Genomic DNA, 18,950 nt, shown 5'->3' on the forward strand with positions numbered 1-18,950 from the left:
TCCCTGCGCTCGCTCGCCGTCACCCCGGCTGAGCTCACCTGCCGCAGACGCAGCCCGTCCACCTTTCACCTCCTCTCGCCTTTCCCCAGAGCCCGGGGCTACGCCGGCACCCCCAGCGCAGCCGGCACGTCCCGTCCCTGCCCCAGTTCTCACAGCGCATTTCGCTCCCTGCGGCGGCTCCGCCTCCCCGCGGCCGAGCCCCACCGCCCTGCGAGCGCTGCTGAGAGCGGCTCGGCTCACCCCAGCCAGCCGGACCCGCCGGTCCGGCCGCTGCTTTATCGGAGTCCCTCATTTCCACCCGGCCGGGCCCGCTGGCACCTGGAGAGAGCTCCTTGGCCCTTCGCGAACGCAGATGGAGCCGAGCCGGGCTTGGAAATGACGAGGAGCTTGTGAAAAATGCCAATCGCTTGGGGTTTAAAATTTTAAAAGTTTTACAGTAATAAAATGGTTATAAAAATAGTAATATAATTGGAGTATTAACATTTGGACAATTAGGATAATACGAGACAATAAAACAAAGAGTTATGGACAGTCCGGGTACCTCTTTCTGGGCAAAATAAGCCCGAAAACGGACACACGTTAACAGAGGATTAACCCTTAAAAGCAAGAACCTGTTGCATATTCATACACCTCATCCATGATGCATAAATTCCATTCAAACACAGGATTCTGTATGGTCAGTGTCAGCTTCTTCCTCTGAATCCTGACAGCATCTTCAGCGCTGAGCAAGGTGAGAAGAAGTTAATTTCGTCTGATAATGGTGCAATAAATTCTTTTTCTCTGAAAGATTTAGGTGTCCTGTAGCTGCTATCTCGGTGCAAGTCCTCTCTTTTAAAAAAAGTATCTTACCTAGTATAGTCTCCTATTTTAACATTATGTCATAACGTAAAACTATATTTAACACACTACTTAAGAGAATTAATGCAACCTAACTTTCTAACATAACACATATAATATTCATTTTAATATTTGTGAAAAGTCAATCATAAAATACGCATTTTCACAAGTTACAACAGTTCAACTGTGATTCCTTGTCCCCGCTATTGACACATGGATAATTAAATATTAAAAAATATTATATTAAGAATTGTGAAAAATGCATATTTTATGATTGACTTTTTGCAAATATTAAAATGAATATTATATGTGTTGTGTTAGAAAGTTATGCTGTCTTGATTTTCTTAAGTAGTGTGCTAAATATAGTTTTAGGTTATAACATAATATTAAAATAGAAATTATGCTATGTAAGATACTTTTTTTAAAGAGGGGAATGAGGTACTCATACCGAGATAGCAGCCACAGGACACCTAAATCTTTCAGAGAAAAAGAATTTATTGTTTCATTATCAGGAGAAATGAACTTCTTCCTGCCTTGCTCAGCCCTGAAGATGCTGTCAGGATTCAGAGGAAGAAGCTGACACTGACCAGACAGAATCCTGTGTTTGAATGGAATTTATGCATCATGGATGAGGTGTATGAATATGCAGCAGGCTGTTGCTTTTAAGGGTTAATCCTCTGTTAACGTGGGTCCATTTTCAGGCTTATTTTGCCCAGAGAGAGGTACCTGGACTGTCCATAACTCTTTGTTTTTATTGTCTTGTACTGTCCTAAATCCTAATTGTCCAAATTTTTATTACATTAATTATATTACTATTTTTATAACCATTTTATTACTATTAAACTTTTAAAATTTAAAAAAAAGTGTTTGGTATTTTTCACATAAAGAAATATGAAATAATTTGTAAAAAAAATTACAAATTGCTGCAGACATGAGTGTCTCGTTTCCAAGTCTGTCTTTCTCAGTTGTGAAAGTGGGACCTAAACCAAAGTGTTTGTTTATAGTTGTAACATGCTTATGACATAAGCAGCTTTATATCCAGCTGATAATCACCCTTAATATGAAACAAACCAGTATCAGGTAGCTTGAGAATTCATTTTTCTAAGGCAAAAGTGACCAGTATGCAGACAAAGACCTGTTTCTCTCACTGTTCAAGACATCCTTCCCTTTCAAAGCCTTGCACATGTGCACTTTTTTATTCCTCCCATCTCCCCCACCAAAATGAATTCTCTTTTCAAAACAGAGTGTCTCAATGCACTGCTAATGCTTTTACCTACTCAACTGTAAAAACACTGCTGCTTATGAGCTCTGCTAAACCTTACATGTTGAACAATATCGACTGAAAAAACCCTCCAAAATCACAAACTCCTGTTCAATTTTGCAAATGTGAGTAGATAAAGCACAGGTGTGACAGCTTGTTTTAACCATGGCTAAATGAAGCTAATAAAGAAACAAGACTCCAGCATCTGCTTCAAGTTAAGAAAAATATTCCTTTATCCAATAGCATAGAAAGTAACACTGGTTTATTTGCCTCTACCACAAGTTTCAGGAAGTGGTGTCAGAAGATTTATCATCAGACTTGGTAAATATTTTTATCACCATAATCTCACAGATAAAGCTGTTTCTTATTCCAACAAAGTCCAGTCGGCAAATATAATTTGTTACAGATGATTGATGCCCATCTCTGTTACCTCTGCTGAAATATTGCATTGCAAACCTGCGATTTTCTTCCAATTTTCCTGTGGAAAATGTCGGGGTTTTTTTTTTTTTTTGGCCATGCATCTAAGTGGGTAGCACAGCTAAGCATGCCACACACTGTGCAGTAGTGATTGAATGTAGCCTTGAAATGTAGCCATAAACCAGGAAGATATCCAGGGCTAGAAAAAAGAAATATAGGAATAAGCAGCAAACAGTGGAGTCTGAGAACAAATTATTGTCAGTCAACCATGGTGGTTACTTATTGAGAAGTGTCAAAGTGCAGAGATGTTTTGATCAGCTTCTCCAGCAAAAAAACACTCAATAAAAAAAGAAAAGTGAAGATAGTTTGAGAACTATTCTCTGTCAGTCTCTTTAAGCTATATTTTAAAGGTGCAAGCCTTCTTGGATATCTGGTTAAAAGCTTAATGTCTTTCCACACTATTCAAGTAATTCTGTGTGTAGCCCTGAAAAATAAAATATTCTCATCATGGTCATGTTAATTTCAAGCTTGAAGTACTCAAAGCCCTCTAAAATGCCTGTCCATCAACCTCCAGCCTGAGCTCACACAAATTACCTGTCACAGAGTGAGAGGTTTGCATTTCTGTCTTTAAACTGATGTCCTGAAACACAGCTCCAATGAGGATGGTGCTGCTGAGCAGGTGAGAGACTGGATCAATAGGAGGTGAACTGAAATCACACAGCCCTTGTGAACAGGAGAAACACCAGCCAGACAACAATGATGGGTTTGGAACTGCAAAGCCCCACGTCTGATCCCTTTTGGATTTAGATCAAACTTCTCTAAAGATGAAGAACTGATGCCTGACTGGGTTAGAAGTGAATTATGGAAAAACAATAATATTTAACATGAACTCAAGTTTCATCTCTTAGATAGACTGGTAGAACAGAAATGTCCCATGAGAAATGACACCAAAACACTTCATTCTGACTTAGTAGCATCAACTAGAACATGAGACAGGGCAACTGCTTTACACAATACTGATGACAAATCACTGATATTTGAAAAAGTGGCACACTTGGACAAAAATCCCTGTGAATAAAGGTACCCTTAATAGACACTGATCCCTTGTGTACCAAGTATTTCACAAGCAGAGAACAAAATAAAGTGTCTTTATCTCATAAAGTTTATGGACTAAAGGAATTCCTGAGAAATGCAATGGTAAGATACACACCATGCAGAAATGAGTTGGAGCAGAAGTAAACAGAGCAGTGTGAGCTCTGGGAATAATAAATTCTGGGGGTTTTTATGTGTGTCTCATGTTGGCTTTCATGTAAAATAAAGGAACACTCTGACAGAAGCTTCTTTCTTATTTGGAGCATAGGTCAAATCTCCTTCCTGCTGCAGACTGCCCAGGTCACTGGAGGAATGAGTTCAAACTGCAGCTTCTATTTATTTCAGAAAAGGAAGGTGCTGGGCCTTTCTCATGTGTCCAAAAGCCTGCTCAAAGCAAAGAGTGGATAATACGAAAATGGGTCACGAGTTCGTTCACAAGCTGCTAAGGAGTTGACAGACAGATAGCATCACTATATAAATTTTGCTTCTTTAGGAAACTAGCCAAGATTTTATAATGCTACCAGGTTGAAAGCTCAAACTATGTGGGTGGAGTTTTTCCTCTCATATAACACTCCTCTCCCTGATCACATACATATTCCCCCTTCAGTGGGGAATAAAGCCAAATATGCCTGCCTGAGGTTTTAAGAACCTGCATAACTTGCCATTGATTGAAATTTTGTTTCCTATAGATGTTAACATCTTTATAACAAAATCACAAGTTTACAACACTGGTTCTCAGCAGGCATACATTGAAACAGTAAAAAAAGCTCACGTCTCTGATAACGATCCCAAAAAACCCAGATTGAAATCATGCTTCAATTTACTTAAATAAATCCATGTGATTCTCAGCCCACATGCAAGAATTCTAAAGGTCTTTGGTTATACTGAATCACAGATATAAAAACCTCCTAATGTTACCCCTTATCTCTGCAAATTTAAAATATTTTCTACCTGTTGATAGGTAAAGCTAATTTTTACCTTCTGACTTGCTTGATTTAATTACGCTGTGGTGGAAGCATAAGGGAATTAGTACAAGATTTTCAAAAGTGTAAATGAATGGGTACTTTGGGTTGGGGATGAGAAGGAAGCTAAAAGAGCTCCATTTTTGATCTGCCATGCTTGGTCATACTATACTGTCCTACTATTACTAGTAGAGTGCCTGTTGACTTTAATTCTTGCATAAGCTCCAGAGATGTATCTCTGCTACAAAACCTACTGTGATTTCTTTACCAAATCATAGAGATGAATGAGGAAGACAATAAAAGGAAAAGATTTCTCTCACCTCAACAGAAATTTATTAAGAGCCAAGAAGCTAATGAAGTGCAGAGAACATTTTGTTGGAAAGGGACAGGTGACCTTGTGTGCTTTGGAAGACATTGTACAGGCAGGGAGGTGGAATGATCTCGCAGACATTACTTTATGCTGAAAACTGCTGCTGTAACAACAAATCCTCTGCTAGAGCACCAAGGGGCCAGTTCAGCTCCCCATCCTAACAATAGACATGTGGACAAAGGACAGCCTCCCTGAAGCCCTTCTTGATCATGAATATCTTTGGCTCAAGACAGTGTGCACAATTTTATTTCTTTACCTTTCACTGGTGAGTAAGAGATGCAAGGAGGTCAATTAATTCCTCTTCAGGGAGGTAATAAATTACACCTCTTCTTGGACAATAGGTTCAGCCCAAGGTGAAACCAGATTTTATTAAAGTTGCATCTCCATTCCCAAAGCACAAGTTCCCTGTCTCTGGACACAGCCTCATAATTATTTTGCTAACTTGCTAGTGCTCATAGTGTATCCCACATTTAACACTATGCACACCATTAGTACACATCTGAAAATAGACACAAATTATGGAATTGGTACATTTTTCAACACTTGAAAACAGATTTTAAGAAAAAGCAATTAGACTTGGCATGTATCAACATCATACTTATCTCAGAATGAAAAACAAAAATACCAACTTTTTTCTTTAAAAGTTGTAGATTTTGGCAAACACATATTTTTTGTTTTGGAATCTGTACTTCCTGCTTGATTATGGGTAAGAAACAGATTTAAGAAGCAAAAGTTCTGACTTCAACCTGAAAAGACACTGTTAAAATATGTATTGAAAGCTAAAAAGTAACAACAGACAAGTCTTGGCCACATGGGATTCTTCCCAGATAATTTGATAAAGTAATTTCTTACTTGGGATAAAACTGGGTTTTACACAGAGAGAAATGAGAACCTGCTTTGGAACACCCCTTACTACTTATTTACCCACAGATGCACCAATCCAATACTTAAAGGCTTATTTCCCCAAGAGTTTTTTGTAACCTAAAGCAAGTGGAAAGAAACCAAGGATAAGACCCACAGGGGTGGATGATTGTGATTAGAAGAGAGGAAAAGGGGTGGAGATTGCATCAAAGCATTTTGATGAAGAGTTTTGTTTTGTTTCTGTTCAAAATAGAACAAAAGCCAAGAAGATTCCCCCTTCAAGATTAACACACCCTTATATCTGCTAGAACCTCCCAGACACTTTCACCACCCACATATGCAAACAGACAAGCTGTTTATATAACAGTGATGTGAGGAAAATATTGCACAGGGGAGCAATTTATAAAGACCCTTTTATAAAAAAGAGATGACTTCAAGAGACTTGCAGACACACATTTTGTGCTAGAGACAAAATACAGCATTCCCTCTGAGCATGACTGATGTCAAGAGATTGTTGGAAATTCAAAGCTCAAACTCAGAAACTTGCATGAATATGATCTCAAAAAGCAGAGGAAACATGACTTTTCAAATGCTTTCTTGGACCATGAAATGCCTTCAAAAAAATCTTGTTCAATTTGAATTGTTTTGTAGTTTGGTGTTGGGATCTGTGTAGCATCCAAAGTTTTGAGGTTGGTCAGCAGGAAATACATTTGATCTGATCATAGGGCTGGGATTTTTTCAGGGAATGGCTGACAATGAGGTACAATGTGACAACCACAGGTGGTCCTAAATTTATTTCTCAGGTTGTATTTCCTGACCTCCAAGGTCTCATGTAAATCACTAGTCACTGACACATGGCTGCTGGAACTGGGAGGAACCATCTGTGTCCTGCCCTCTCCAGGCAGCAGTGGGGCTGATCTTTACAGATCTCCCCCACAACAGTGTGCATGAGAACCTGGCTGCAGCTTACCTTTACCTGCAGGAAATGCAGCCTGGTGATGACAGGGGAAGAAGTGTTTCTTTCAGAAGACAATCAAATTTTTGTGGAAACACAACAAATGGGCAGGAAATGGAAATTCTAAGCTAGATTGAGGCATTCTCCCGCAGAACAGGCCCAGGAAGCTCAAGAACATACAAATTGGAATGCTGCTGTGATACCAGGTGTAAGCTGACAGCTTTGGGCTGTGAGATTAGCCAGGCTGTAGCCTCAGCTGGCTACATGTGAGTCACATAGAGAGATGTGTGGCAACTCTTTGGGCTGTATGAATCAGCAGCAGCAACAGGGAAGCAGAAACTCAAATGAAAATTCCTGGAGGAAGCAGAGTGCAGCATCATGGAAGCTGAAATGGCTACAAGTCTCACCTCTGCATCTCAAATTTGTCTTTATTTCTTTTTTAAGTGGATAAACCCTCTTGTCTTCGTAGGTTGATGGAGAAGACCACATTTTTTGGAAGAGGGGGAAATTACAGAGCACATGCCTGTGCTTGATCAAAGGAGTGAAGACAAGGATACAGGTGAATAACTTCCAAAAAACCCCTGAGATGATCAGTAGAACAGATAAGGCATTACTATGTTGCATCTACACTGGATGTTCTAGAAATTCAAAATACCTCAGGTGGGAGAAAGACACCTGGCCAGGATGGGTTAAATATTACTTTGTTCTGAAGACAGGGGTGTATATAGATGGCATCTACGCTGGAAATTCAGCTCTTCACCTCACAGTTTTATACTGGAGGTATCTCACAGAATGTTCTGGTCATCTATCTGAATTCATGTTTCTTTAAGTGCAAAACACTTCAGTTCCTCTTCAGTCTGGCACAAAACACTGCTGGTCCTGATGCCTACTCTTCTCCTTAATTGGTGTTTTTCTTCCATATTCCATCCCATATCCATCCCACAATGACAACTCTGACAATAGCCTCGCAAAATTCCTGGCTGGGTTGCTTTCTCAAAGTATTTTCTGTGGAAAAATTGGCTGCCAGGAATGGCAGAAATTCTCTGGCTGAGCCACCGGTCATTGTAGGGAAATTTAATTTCCTGCTTTGCTGGTTAATGCCACAGTCCTAGCCACAACAAAAATTACTTTTCTTTAAAAGGAAAGTAAAAAATCAAAATCCCACAAGAGAGTTCATATGTCTGTTGGCAGAAGAAACAGACTTGCATATCATGATGAATTAGGATCTTTATGGCTGTCTTGTACCCTATAAACCAGGATTTGAAACACCACTGCACACATGCAAAGAGCAAGCTGTGAGAGAGGCAGCATGTTACTAAACGTTTTTCTGGTGAAATCTGGTCAGATTTTATAGAAACTGTGGGAACATAACAGAAGATTGTTGAGGAGAATTATAAACATGCTGAAGTGATCTGTAGCTGAGGTGCAGAAAAACACACATACCAATAGTTGCTCAGCTTTGTGTGTTGGCTAAGTTCAATGTCTGTGTTTCAGTAAGAGGCCTGAGTTAGACTTACAGGCACTCAATCAAATATGCTTGAGATTCCTTCTCTGCTGTGGGAAAGATCACAGCAGGGAGGTAATCTACACCTGTGACAGCCCCTGAAATACAGGTGAAAACAGCAGGTTCAGAGATCCTCTAGCAAGGACTGAGCAAGAACTAAGTTCTCAGGTGTCCCTGCTCATGTGGGTCTGCCTAGGTGCTGCTTTGGGGATCCCTAGTTTCAAAAGGTAATGGAAATAACCTGTTCTCATTTCATTCAGTGTTCTGTGGTCATCCCTGGGTCCTGTGTATGGCAGCTCACAAAGAGACCCAAACAGGCCCTAAGCAATCATTATCTTATCATTCAGCTCATTATTATTCATGGACTTGCTTCTGCAATGGAACACATCCAGCCACATCCCTCGCTGACATCGCAGGTAGAAGATGCATTTCACCTTTCTCATTTCTGAAAGCCAGACTGCTACTTAAAGCTTGCAAAGGTAATGAATTCTCATACTGAAGGGATGTTATCAGGCAGGCAATAGCAGTAGCCACACCATGGCTTTCTATTACCAGTTACCTCTATTGAGCACAAATAAGCTGCTTGCCAGACAAATATTCATTGAAGCCTGACTGAGGATCTGCATCAATTCCATCCATTTTTGGATCACTGCTGCTGACTCACCACAGAAATGCTGCCTCCTTGCACTGAAAGGTCACAAACTCACTGTGACTGGCTGGCTTCTGTTTCATCTGCATATTTAAAAGGCAGGTCAACACCAAATTCCCAGCAGGGCGCTCAGGGTTTTGCCCAGTTGAGCCCTGAAAGGCTCCATATGTCCCACTGCTGTTACTCATATCTTGATTCCCCCTCCCTCTCCACACATGTGAAACCCCTCCAGCCTGCAGGCCAAGTATGAACCATTAACCACCACTCTGAGCCTGATGACCCAGCCAGTTATTACCCACACAGCAGTCTGCCCATCGAGACCGTAATGCCACAAGCAGTACATGAGGGTGGTGGGACCAGTGTCAAGGTAGGTGACATCTATTACTTGCCTCTCATAATAAAATCTAGTCACCTCAGCATAGAAGACAGTCAGTCAAACATTATTTATCTCTGGTACATCTATGCTTGCTGTTCCAAATCTCTATGCTCCCAGAAGCAACCTCAGCTAGAAATGACCTGCCTTTTGAAGACAGGTGGGACATTTCTCCTAAGTTATCAGGGATCTTTGACACCTGGGAGCTTCCAAAGCTGATAGCGTGTGAGATCCCTGTGATATCACCTACCACACATGAGTGCTTCCCTCCTGGATCCCACACCCTTGTATGGGTTGCCATTTCTCAAGAGATCCTTGAATCAACCTTCTTTCACCGCTGGTAGTTTGACAACACAGAGGCTTGGATGACTTTGATTGGGAAAAGTGAGTCAAAGAAAGCACAGAGTACATCTTACCTGCTTCTGTGGTCACTAAGTCATCCACCCCATTTGTTGATGGGACACATTTTCCTTGTTCATTCATCTACTACTAATGTAGCAGTGAGATCTGTTCTTGCTTCCCTTGATATTCCTTGCAAATGTCGACTCCAGAAGATCTTTGGCTTACCAAAGGTGCCCCCAGAATGTTTCAAAATTTCTCTTTCAAAGGCCATTCTTGTTTCTATCTCTTGTATACTGCTTATTTTTGCACTGGAGCTCAGCCATGAGTTATGTGTGTGTAGCTAAGCCAGTCTCCCAACATATTTATTGCTTTCATGAGTAGAAGGATGAGCTGTTACTGTGCTAAGAGGAGGCTGACCTTAAAGAACTGACATGCTGAATCTTTCAAGCCAAAGTAAATTACTATCTGCTATTTCTGTAAAGCCTTTACCTTCCAAAATTTAATTACCTGCATTTAGAGGTTTCCAGGTGTTAAAAGGGTAATGACTTCAGACCAACCTTACATATTGAGCTATGTGAAAAATCTCAGCCTTGCATTTAAAGTCTCATGCAACAAGCTCAAAGCATTGCTACAAGAGTCAGAGACTGTTACATGTGCCCACACAGTGGTGACACCTCGGCTGCAGAAAGATGTCCCCAGTGTTTCCTGCTTCCAATGCATTGAGCTCATCACATAGCAGGGAAGATGACAGAAACAAGGGCGTGGATCCGAGACCTGTGATTATCATCTGAGAGGGCAGGTGCAGAGCAACACATTTCTCAGGCTTGAAACCAAGGAGAAAAGGAGGCAGGAGCTGAGGATGAGGAGATCATATCTGTGGTGCAGCTGGAGCAACATGTACAGTAATTTGCAGAGAATTTGACTAAAAACCAAATCTCAACATTTTCCTGAGGGAAAATTGCAGTTGCACTTTCCACGAACACATGCACAATGAAAAATGCCCAAAATGCTGAGCTGCTTCAAGTGAAACAGGCTGGACTCAATGAAGTTCCCTTTCAATTTGTTTTTACCCAAACCAATATCAAAATATGAAGATATTTCAGAAAAAAAATCCTATTATGTTGGTAGATCATTACAGCTGCACAACTGAAGCTGCAAACTGCTGGAAAGGCCTGATCAGCCTTAATGATCTCTCCTTGCTCTTCCCTTATTAATAATAACCCTTATTGCTTGACTCTGATTGTGGGAATTAGTTTATTTCTGTTCCTACCAGACTCTTTTAACATTTACATTGAGTATGCATCTCAAATGCCCTATTTACACCAAGTTTGCAAAAACACTTGAAGTGCTGCCCACATTTGTGAAGAGAAAGCAAAGAGATCACAGGAGGCCTTTACGACATAAAAGAAACTTACTGCCATGAGAACAGTTGCATGGCATATTCCTTTCATGACTCTCTTTCTAAACAATCAATGTTTTCTTTAAGATGGTCATTAGGCAATAAATGACATTGGAAAGCAGAAAAGAGAGGAAAGAAACTAGGGTGCCAAGAGCATGGAAAGGACTGAGACTGGATGCTGGAATATGGACCAAATAGCTAAGTAAAACAGCTAGGAGGAGATTCAGATGTAACAGGACAGAACTTAAACAATTTCTGAATTTTGGACCCTCCAATTGTGGGAGACTATCACATTTTTGGGCCATCAGATAAGTGGGGCAGATGTTTCTGTGTTGGATCTCATCCTGGGTTCTTTTTTGCTTTCACACAGGAGCTTGAAATCCTTGGAAAAGCCCATAGTCTTGTTGACTACACGTTTCTTCCAAGCCCTGCCATTCTCAGTGCAGAACATAAAAATAATGAGTTTACAAATAGCTTTATTATGTTTTGGGGGCTAAAGCATCCAAGGGAATAATCTATTGAAGAAATTGAACTGTTACATGTGTTTTATAGGGGAAAAATGGTAGTAGATAAACATATTTATTGTTGTAAAAATACAATGTCCCCTATTATTGGTACCCAATCAACAGCAATGTAACAGCAAAGAAACCATCGCTAGGAAAATACCTTCTCCTGGCCAATACAGTTACATAAATAAACAGGTTATGTACTGAACTGTGCTTTGGGCAAAGGCAAGCCCAGACTATGGATTCCGGAAGAACATGAAGCATCTGCCTCTGTTAAAAGCACGAACAAAGTGGAAGACATGGTCCACAACCCACCTCCCAAAGTTTAGGTCTTACTACAGCCCAGCTTCCAAAGAATACCAGGATGCAGCATGGCTGTGGGGACATGGTTAAGCCTGATATCCATTAGTACATGGAGAGTCTGTGCTATCAGCTAGAATTGAATAAACCTGACTTAAAACAATCACAGAAGCTATCTGAACAAGCAGTCCCACTCCAAAGCACTCCAGCACTTCTCCAAAAGCAACAGCTTCTCTTCTGTTAGGATGCTTCACTGCTTCTTTATCACTCAGCTACCTCCTCTCTGTCCTTGGCGTGCCACAGATTGCTAGAAGCAAACAGAATCTCCCTGCTCCCCCACATTTGATCATCCCTAATTACCTTTCCCAACCCATTAAACAAAATCCTTTCTTTAGAAACCCAGGGGGGTTTGTGGGTATTAGAATTGCTTCTCTATTTCTATTAAGCACGCACAGACACACAAAATGTTCTTACATCCTTAAGATGCAAAACACATTGTTCCTGAGCAAGTGTTTTCACAAACAGTGTTTCCAAAGCCAGCATTTCCTGAAGCCAGTGCTTCCTGGGGGCTCCCTTGGAAAAAAAAAAAAGGGTTTATAGAGCTGATTGCTGCAAAGCCTGATGTTCCAGTCAGACAATTGCATAGGCCTAGAAGCCTTCACTGTGCCATTCACTCACTGCAGTCTCTGCACTCGTTGCCTCTCTCTAACCACAGCATCTCTCCCTCCTCCCTTCCTTGCAAAGTAGCACAGCTGTAACTAAGCCCAAAAGTTTTGGAACTATCACAAGTCTAGAATCACCAGTCACATCCCCTGAATATACCAGCACTATATTTCTGCTATATAAGGTCTTTAATGGTCAACTGCTGCATGGGTAGTAAAATACATAAATGTGTGTGTCAGAGTGTTAGGGGAAATGGGGGCAAGCTGGCTGAAGAGCAAAAGAGGAAGAAGGAAGAATGACTGGAATTAAGAGAAACCTGGAAGCCTTGTGGAGGCCTCCTTGTGCACCAAGCTGCCATATTCCCTGTCTCTCAGATCCCAGCTTGCAAAGTGGGAAGCACACCCCAGCGAGGAGTGGCCAGTGTGAGTACACACCTCCAGCAGTGAGGCTCCTAAACACACAGGGAGGAAGGAACAGAATCTGCTCCTGTAAAATAGCATCAAGCATAAGCACTGAACAGGGTGAGGCAGCTGGGGCGGGGAAACAGACCAGACAGGAATGGGGAGATTCCTGCCAGGAGTGAGATTCCTGGTTCATTCAGGACTCCTGTATGTTATTGTTTCCTTCTTTCTGTGTTTGGAGCAGGAAGAAAGGGGAAATGGTATGTAATTGTGAGCACAGGGCTCGACCCAGACTTGCCAAATCTGCCTTTGATAAGCCTCCTGAACTTTCTAAGCCTTCACTTCCTCACCATTTCCCTCAGCCATGGATGGCATTTACAAGTGGCTCAGTGCTACTGTCAGATGTCACACAGCAGGGTAAAACACTTTCTCCTCCGACCATATGCTTGTAAGGCTTCACTAATCTTGTAGGTGCATCTAATTTCCTTCATTTCTTTGCCACCCCTTTCAGACCAATATTTATTTCCTTTTTTTTTGCTCATGCTCAGTAATATTAGTCATTACTTCTCTGCCTGTTTACTTCTCTTTTTTTATTAAGGAGGAAATCCTAATGAATGCCCTTCTGGGATTTCAAAATTACTTATTTGCAGCAGGTTAGCAGTAACTTAATGGCAAAACTTAGTCCTTGAAATCTGTCACAAGTGGAAAGCAAAGTCTTAGAACCCCGTTGTGGCAAATAGCTAATGTACAAAATGACAAGGAGGGGTATGTGATATACAAGAGGATACTGAATTAGGTTTCTGGAAGCGAATCCAAGAAAGGCTTTTTTCAATCATTGTGCAAGATTTTTTGCTTTCCTCATCCAACACAAGCCAGTGATTGGGAAATACTCATACCAGGGGAGACACCTAAAGCCAGACAACCATTAAGCATGACACTGGGCGTGCCCTCATTAGAGTGCTAAGGCGTGTGAGAGCCCCATTTAGAGAAAGATAAAAGATAGCAGTTTATTTGTAAAACAGCAGAGCCCTCACCACAGTCCTTGTCCAAAGCTTCCTAACCTAGCAAAAATGGTTAGGTGAGTGCACAGGCTCCACAAGCACCCTTCTCCATTCCCCTGTCACTACCACACCGTGCTGTAAAGCCAGCCCTCTTATAGTCACTACAAGACTTTCTCCTAATGATCACATCAAGATCCAGAATTAGGACATTCCAAGACAGACAGCAAGCTCCCAGTCAGAACAGGTATCACAGAGAGACAACCTTTAAGATTTGGGCTCTTTTGGTAAAAGCGTACTTTTAGATTTGTTCATTCTTCGGGATGTTGCATGCCAGCAGTTCTACAAAACATTCATGTATGTGAGAAGTGTCATGTATTCTTCAAAGAGAACAGCCTAAGAAAACAGAAAGTAAACTGGCTTGGAGTTTAAGCTTGGATTTTGAGCAGTCCAAGGCTGGATAGCAGGCATCAGCAAAGTGTGGGGATCAGCTACGCCATCCCTGCATAAATGTAAACATCATGAAAAGGCAGCTTTGCCTGCCTACGTACTTCTGTTGTTATATTTGTACAGCAACAAATCACACTTTAAAAATTACTACACACACACTTGAAGCTGACAAAACAGCTTTCCACTAGTGATTAGTGCATTGCAAAGTCGAGTCCACCACCGGTTAAGCTTCAGAAGGAAGTCACTACTTGTGTTTGTTGTGTTTGATATGAACTAGACACAAAGTCAGTCCATGGGATCAACAGCGTTTGCATGAGCACTCCCAACTCTCTCTTCGGTTTAGGAGAGACAAAAGCAGCGTTACGTCCCAAGACTACAAATTCACACACAAGCCTAATCCGTACAAGCTGTTCAGTGGACACTAAAATGATCATAAAAATAGCTTAATAAGTAATGTTGCAACTACCTATTTGTTTTGAATATTGAGGCAATTAGGGTAAACAATTAAACCTTACCTTCATTCCTTTAGTGATTCCATTTTTCTTAGATATTCCACTTTTTAAGACGTTATTCTGTTTCTGATGATTGTGATGATGTAGATGTCCATTGCACACAGCACTGGGATTAGCCATCTGTTTAAATTAGTCAGATTCTCAGTTCTTAAGGGTGTCTCGGGTCTTTCTACTGTAAAAAAGACAGTGGGATGAGAAGATAAAGTTCTTGGTTAAGGCCTGAAAGGTATCCAACTGGTCTGTCAGGATTTTCCAGGATGAGAGGAGGAACTATCTTTTGCAATCTCTTCAAAACATAAAACTTTCTTTCATACAGCTTCAGCCCCAGCAAGCTAGAATGTGAAATACATGGCAGGAGGTGTGCTGTTAAAATCTCTGGAAATTACTGCTCCTTGCTGGCTCTTGCATGAACACGGCTCCTGTGAGTCAACAAGGCTGCTGCAGCTATCAAGAAGTGGGTGGATTCAGAGGCGGAGACACTTAAAGATACATTACCTCTTAAATACCTCCAAGGGAGAAACTTTGTTTCTTTTCTCCGAATACCACTCGGTATAGCGCGAGGTCACTCCATAGAAACTGCCTAAATGTTTTGAAAATTTTAACAGTGTAATCTGTACAATTACACGGTTCATCTTAAGAGTATTTTAGCTGTAAAGCAGTAGTATTGCCCTGAGTAGAGCAAACAAACGCTTCAAAAAATGTCTTTTAATCTCTTCTTATATGAGTAGCATGACAGACACAGCATTATACCTGCAAAGAAATGGAAAGCATTTTAGTAATAAAATGAAAATTTATCTGGAGCTAGATACTACAGACACGTGCCCAAGTATTCACTAGAGTGAACTGTCCCTTTAAACTCAGTTTGGCAGGAGTAGGATAAATGGCATGCTGTTACAATGAATGGGAAGTAGATTTTTATAAAGCTGATTAATTCAGTTTTAAAACAAGTCAGGCTTTAATCACATGTGAAACTACTAGGACAACTAACATACATAATTTCTTTTATGAAAAAAGGTATTTAATTGTAAAAATGCATATAAAGTCTTTACTGACTCAAATTATCATGCTTCAGATTTTAGTGACAAAAAGTAAAAGTAGAAACCTCTCTGGTAGCATTTAATAGAATGTCTTCCTCCCAAAATAATTCAAATTAGTGTGGAGATAGATTAAAGGAAAGCTGTATTATTATATCAATTTTGAAAAACAGTTTGGAGGAAAGGCTGGGAGAATAAAAATACTTGAAGTTCTTTAATTAGAAAAAATTGCTATGGCATCCTGGCAATGAAATGTAAGTTATATACAGAAAGAGCAGCCTAGAACTTGAGTACATGGAATGCAGGAGATGAAATGTTAAACAAACCACTGTGATAATACACAGGGAAACACACTGTGTTGGTTTTGAAAACTTATCTTAGACACATATTATGTTGCTAAAATATATTTTCTTCTTAAAGTAGTTTGCAAAGTGAGATATCATCAATGTACTAGAAAACTTCTGGCTCTTGCTTAAGAGTGATCTAAACTAAGTGATCTAAATAAGACTGTAGTATTTTGGGGGAAGAAAATATCCCTTAACTTATTAAAATGACACAGAAGCAGTAAAACACCAAAATTTTTTGCCTCACAGTTTTACAAGATTCACCATTAGAAATCAGATTTTTAAAAGTTTTATCTTTTTGGTGCTTTTCTTAGGCAAGAATACCTCATTTCTGTATAATCAGTTTTGTTTAGGTTTCATTAAGGCATCTGTAAGTATAGCTCACTGAGAAATGAATTGTGAATATAGTAATGTCAAATATAGTGGCAAAATGGATTGTTGGTCTTAAGTGGCTAAGAGTTCATATTTGCAAAGAAAAAAGGAGACTGAGGTGAGGATAAGCCTGCAGAAAAAATGGTTGGTAACATCTCCTGCACACCTATCCCCTATGGGCTGCTGCTAAATGGAACAAGGTAATGCAAGGAATTCTCTCTGCACCTGGCAAACCTCTCCCATCCAGGAGCTTTCTTCATTTGGGATTTGTGTCCTTGATTGTCACAGCAAACCAAATTCCTGTAAAACATGCCATCTGCTCAGTCAGTCACTGGTCATCTTCCCCTGGTGTGATAAAGACAAGGACACTCACCAGAGCAGGGCTGCTCCCCTTAGCAGCTTCCCATGTCCCAGCGAGCACCTCTGCCAGCTGCTCTTCCCAACAGGCTCTGCACCTTCCAAGGCACAAAGCAATAAAATTAACATATCATATCTGTCTTTTTTCCTCCCCAATTAAGTTCATGAGGGAAGTGGAATCTCCAGTTAAAGCAACAGTTCAGATAATGCAAAGGCTCTAGGTCTATACTTGTTATCTGTTTCAACACCCGTGAAATTACCAGGGTCCTTACATGAATAAAATAGCAAGTTAAATGTGTTATGGAAATTTTAGTTTTCAATGTCTATATTATTTAAGATAACAAACAAATAGAATTTTAAAAAATATCTCATTTAAATAAGCAATTAAAAAAAACCTCAGAGAAGAGCTGCCCATTTGGATATCTATTAACTGTGACCTAAAAGCCAGGGCTCACAAAACAAATACCACTAGAAGATGACTAAAATTCCTACCCTGATCCTATTCAGAGGAAAAGATTTATAGAAGGGACGAAAAAATACACAAAAATTATCTGTAAACAGAATGTGGTATTTCTCCTGAAAAAAACAAAAACAAACCAACCAAACAAAAAAACCCCAACAACAACAACGGCCCCCATGAAACCTGCCCAAGCTCCCCCAAAACAAACAAACAAACAAACAAACAAACACCCTGCAAACCCCCAAACCAAACCAAAAAATAAGCAGGAAAAAAAGCCAAAAAACCAACCAAACAAAAAACCCAAATCAAGCCAGAAAAAATAACAACCAGAAATCATTGCGCCCTTCAGAACTCTATCTTACTCAAAACCATCTCATCTATTACTCAGACTTGTATACACATACCTGTCATGTTACCTCTTACCTGCATCTAAATCTATTACTGAAATGTATGAGGATCTGTGCTGGACACTGGAGGAGGAACTCAATAATTGTCTGCTTTGCAATACCAAAAGCACCACCAGCAATATCCTATTTTTATTGTTCTGGGAAAAGGAAGGAAATCATCTGCTGTGCTGTACAAGAACTGTGTGTATTTAACTGCAGGAGACACCAATCCTACTAAGATTGTACGTGCACTTCTCTTTAGTGGCTTGGGTGCTGGTTGTTCTTCATACTTTGACAAGAAGATGTTGAATTTCTAAGATTACCAGCAGACCACACAACATGTTCTACAAAAATGCTAGTAAGGTTTCCAAGATGTGACTACAATTGCTATAAATCTGTAGGAAAACCACCAATGAATCTCCAGGTTCTAGGTTATGAATCCCCAGGTTCTAGGTTTTATTCCTTGCTTTGTCATCATCCTGTTAACACCATTGCCTTTTTGCTAACTCACACTGAAATCAGGAAAAAAGTGTTTAAGTCCTTTTTAAATGCTCTGAGACAAATTGCTGAGGAGCATGGTACAAAAGTGAAGTAAAATATATGCAGTTTAATTAGCCAAGGTTTAGCAACAGAGCAAAGAGAACAGAGAGGGGTAGGGCTCTGTCTAAGTAGTCTCTCAGTGTTTGAAGAAAATCACTTTTCTAATAAAAATTCCATTGTTACATAGGACAGGTTAAAAGGCTGAACTCTGCTGATGCACTCAAGAAACAGGGACAAAACATTCTATTAGACTTTTGGCCCAGTCAGACACGCAATGTCATTGTAGTGGTCACAGTGTCCCCATTTAAAATAACAATACTGGATTCACAGTGTCCCCATTTATAATAGCAGTACTGCATTACCTACCAACTAAAAAAAAAAAAAAGTGTTGCAAGAAAGCATGAGAGCTCATCCCAGAAAATTGTCGTGTCATAAGCTGGAAGGATTTTGTAGGATTCCTGCTCATTCCAGAGTACAGTTACTTACAGCAGTGTTGTGAAATGGCCTTGCAATGTAATGGCAGGACCTTGAAAATTTCAGTTCCTGACAGATTCCCATTTACATATATGAAACAATAAGGGTCTAAACAAAGACACCAGGTTTAT

The 18,950-nt window shown here is 40.3% G+C and overlaps 1 protein-coding gene across 1 annotated transcript in view; it reads right to left on the reverse strand.

The window, feature by feature from the left end:
- SPTLC3 (serine palmitoyltransferase long chain base subunit 3) overlaps positions 1–15,222 on the reverse strand; it is an 82,382-nt gene extending 67,160 nt beyond the window's left edge. The window contains exon 1 of the mRNA XM_059468333.1: positions 14,856–15,222. Coding sequence (XP_059324316.1) covers positions 14,856–14,972 — 117 coding nt within the window. The 5' untranslated portion in view covers positions 14,973–15,222. The remainder of the gene's footprint in view (positions 1–14,855) is intronic.
- Between the last annotated feature and the right edge of the window lie 3,728 nt (positions 15,223–18,950).

This window comes from Ammospiza nelsoni, chromosome 3 (genome assembly GCF_027579445.1).
Source record: "Ammospiza nelsoni isolate bAmmNel1 chromosome 3, bAmmNel1.pri, whole genome shotgun sequence".
Classification (NCBI taxonomy): domain Eukaryota; kingdom Metazoa; phylum Chordata; class Aves; order Passeriformes; family Passerellidae; genus Ammospiza; species Ammospiza nelsoni.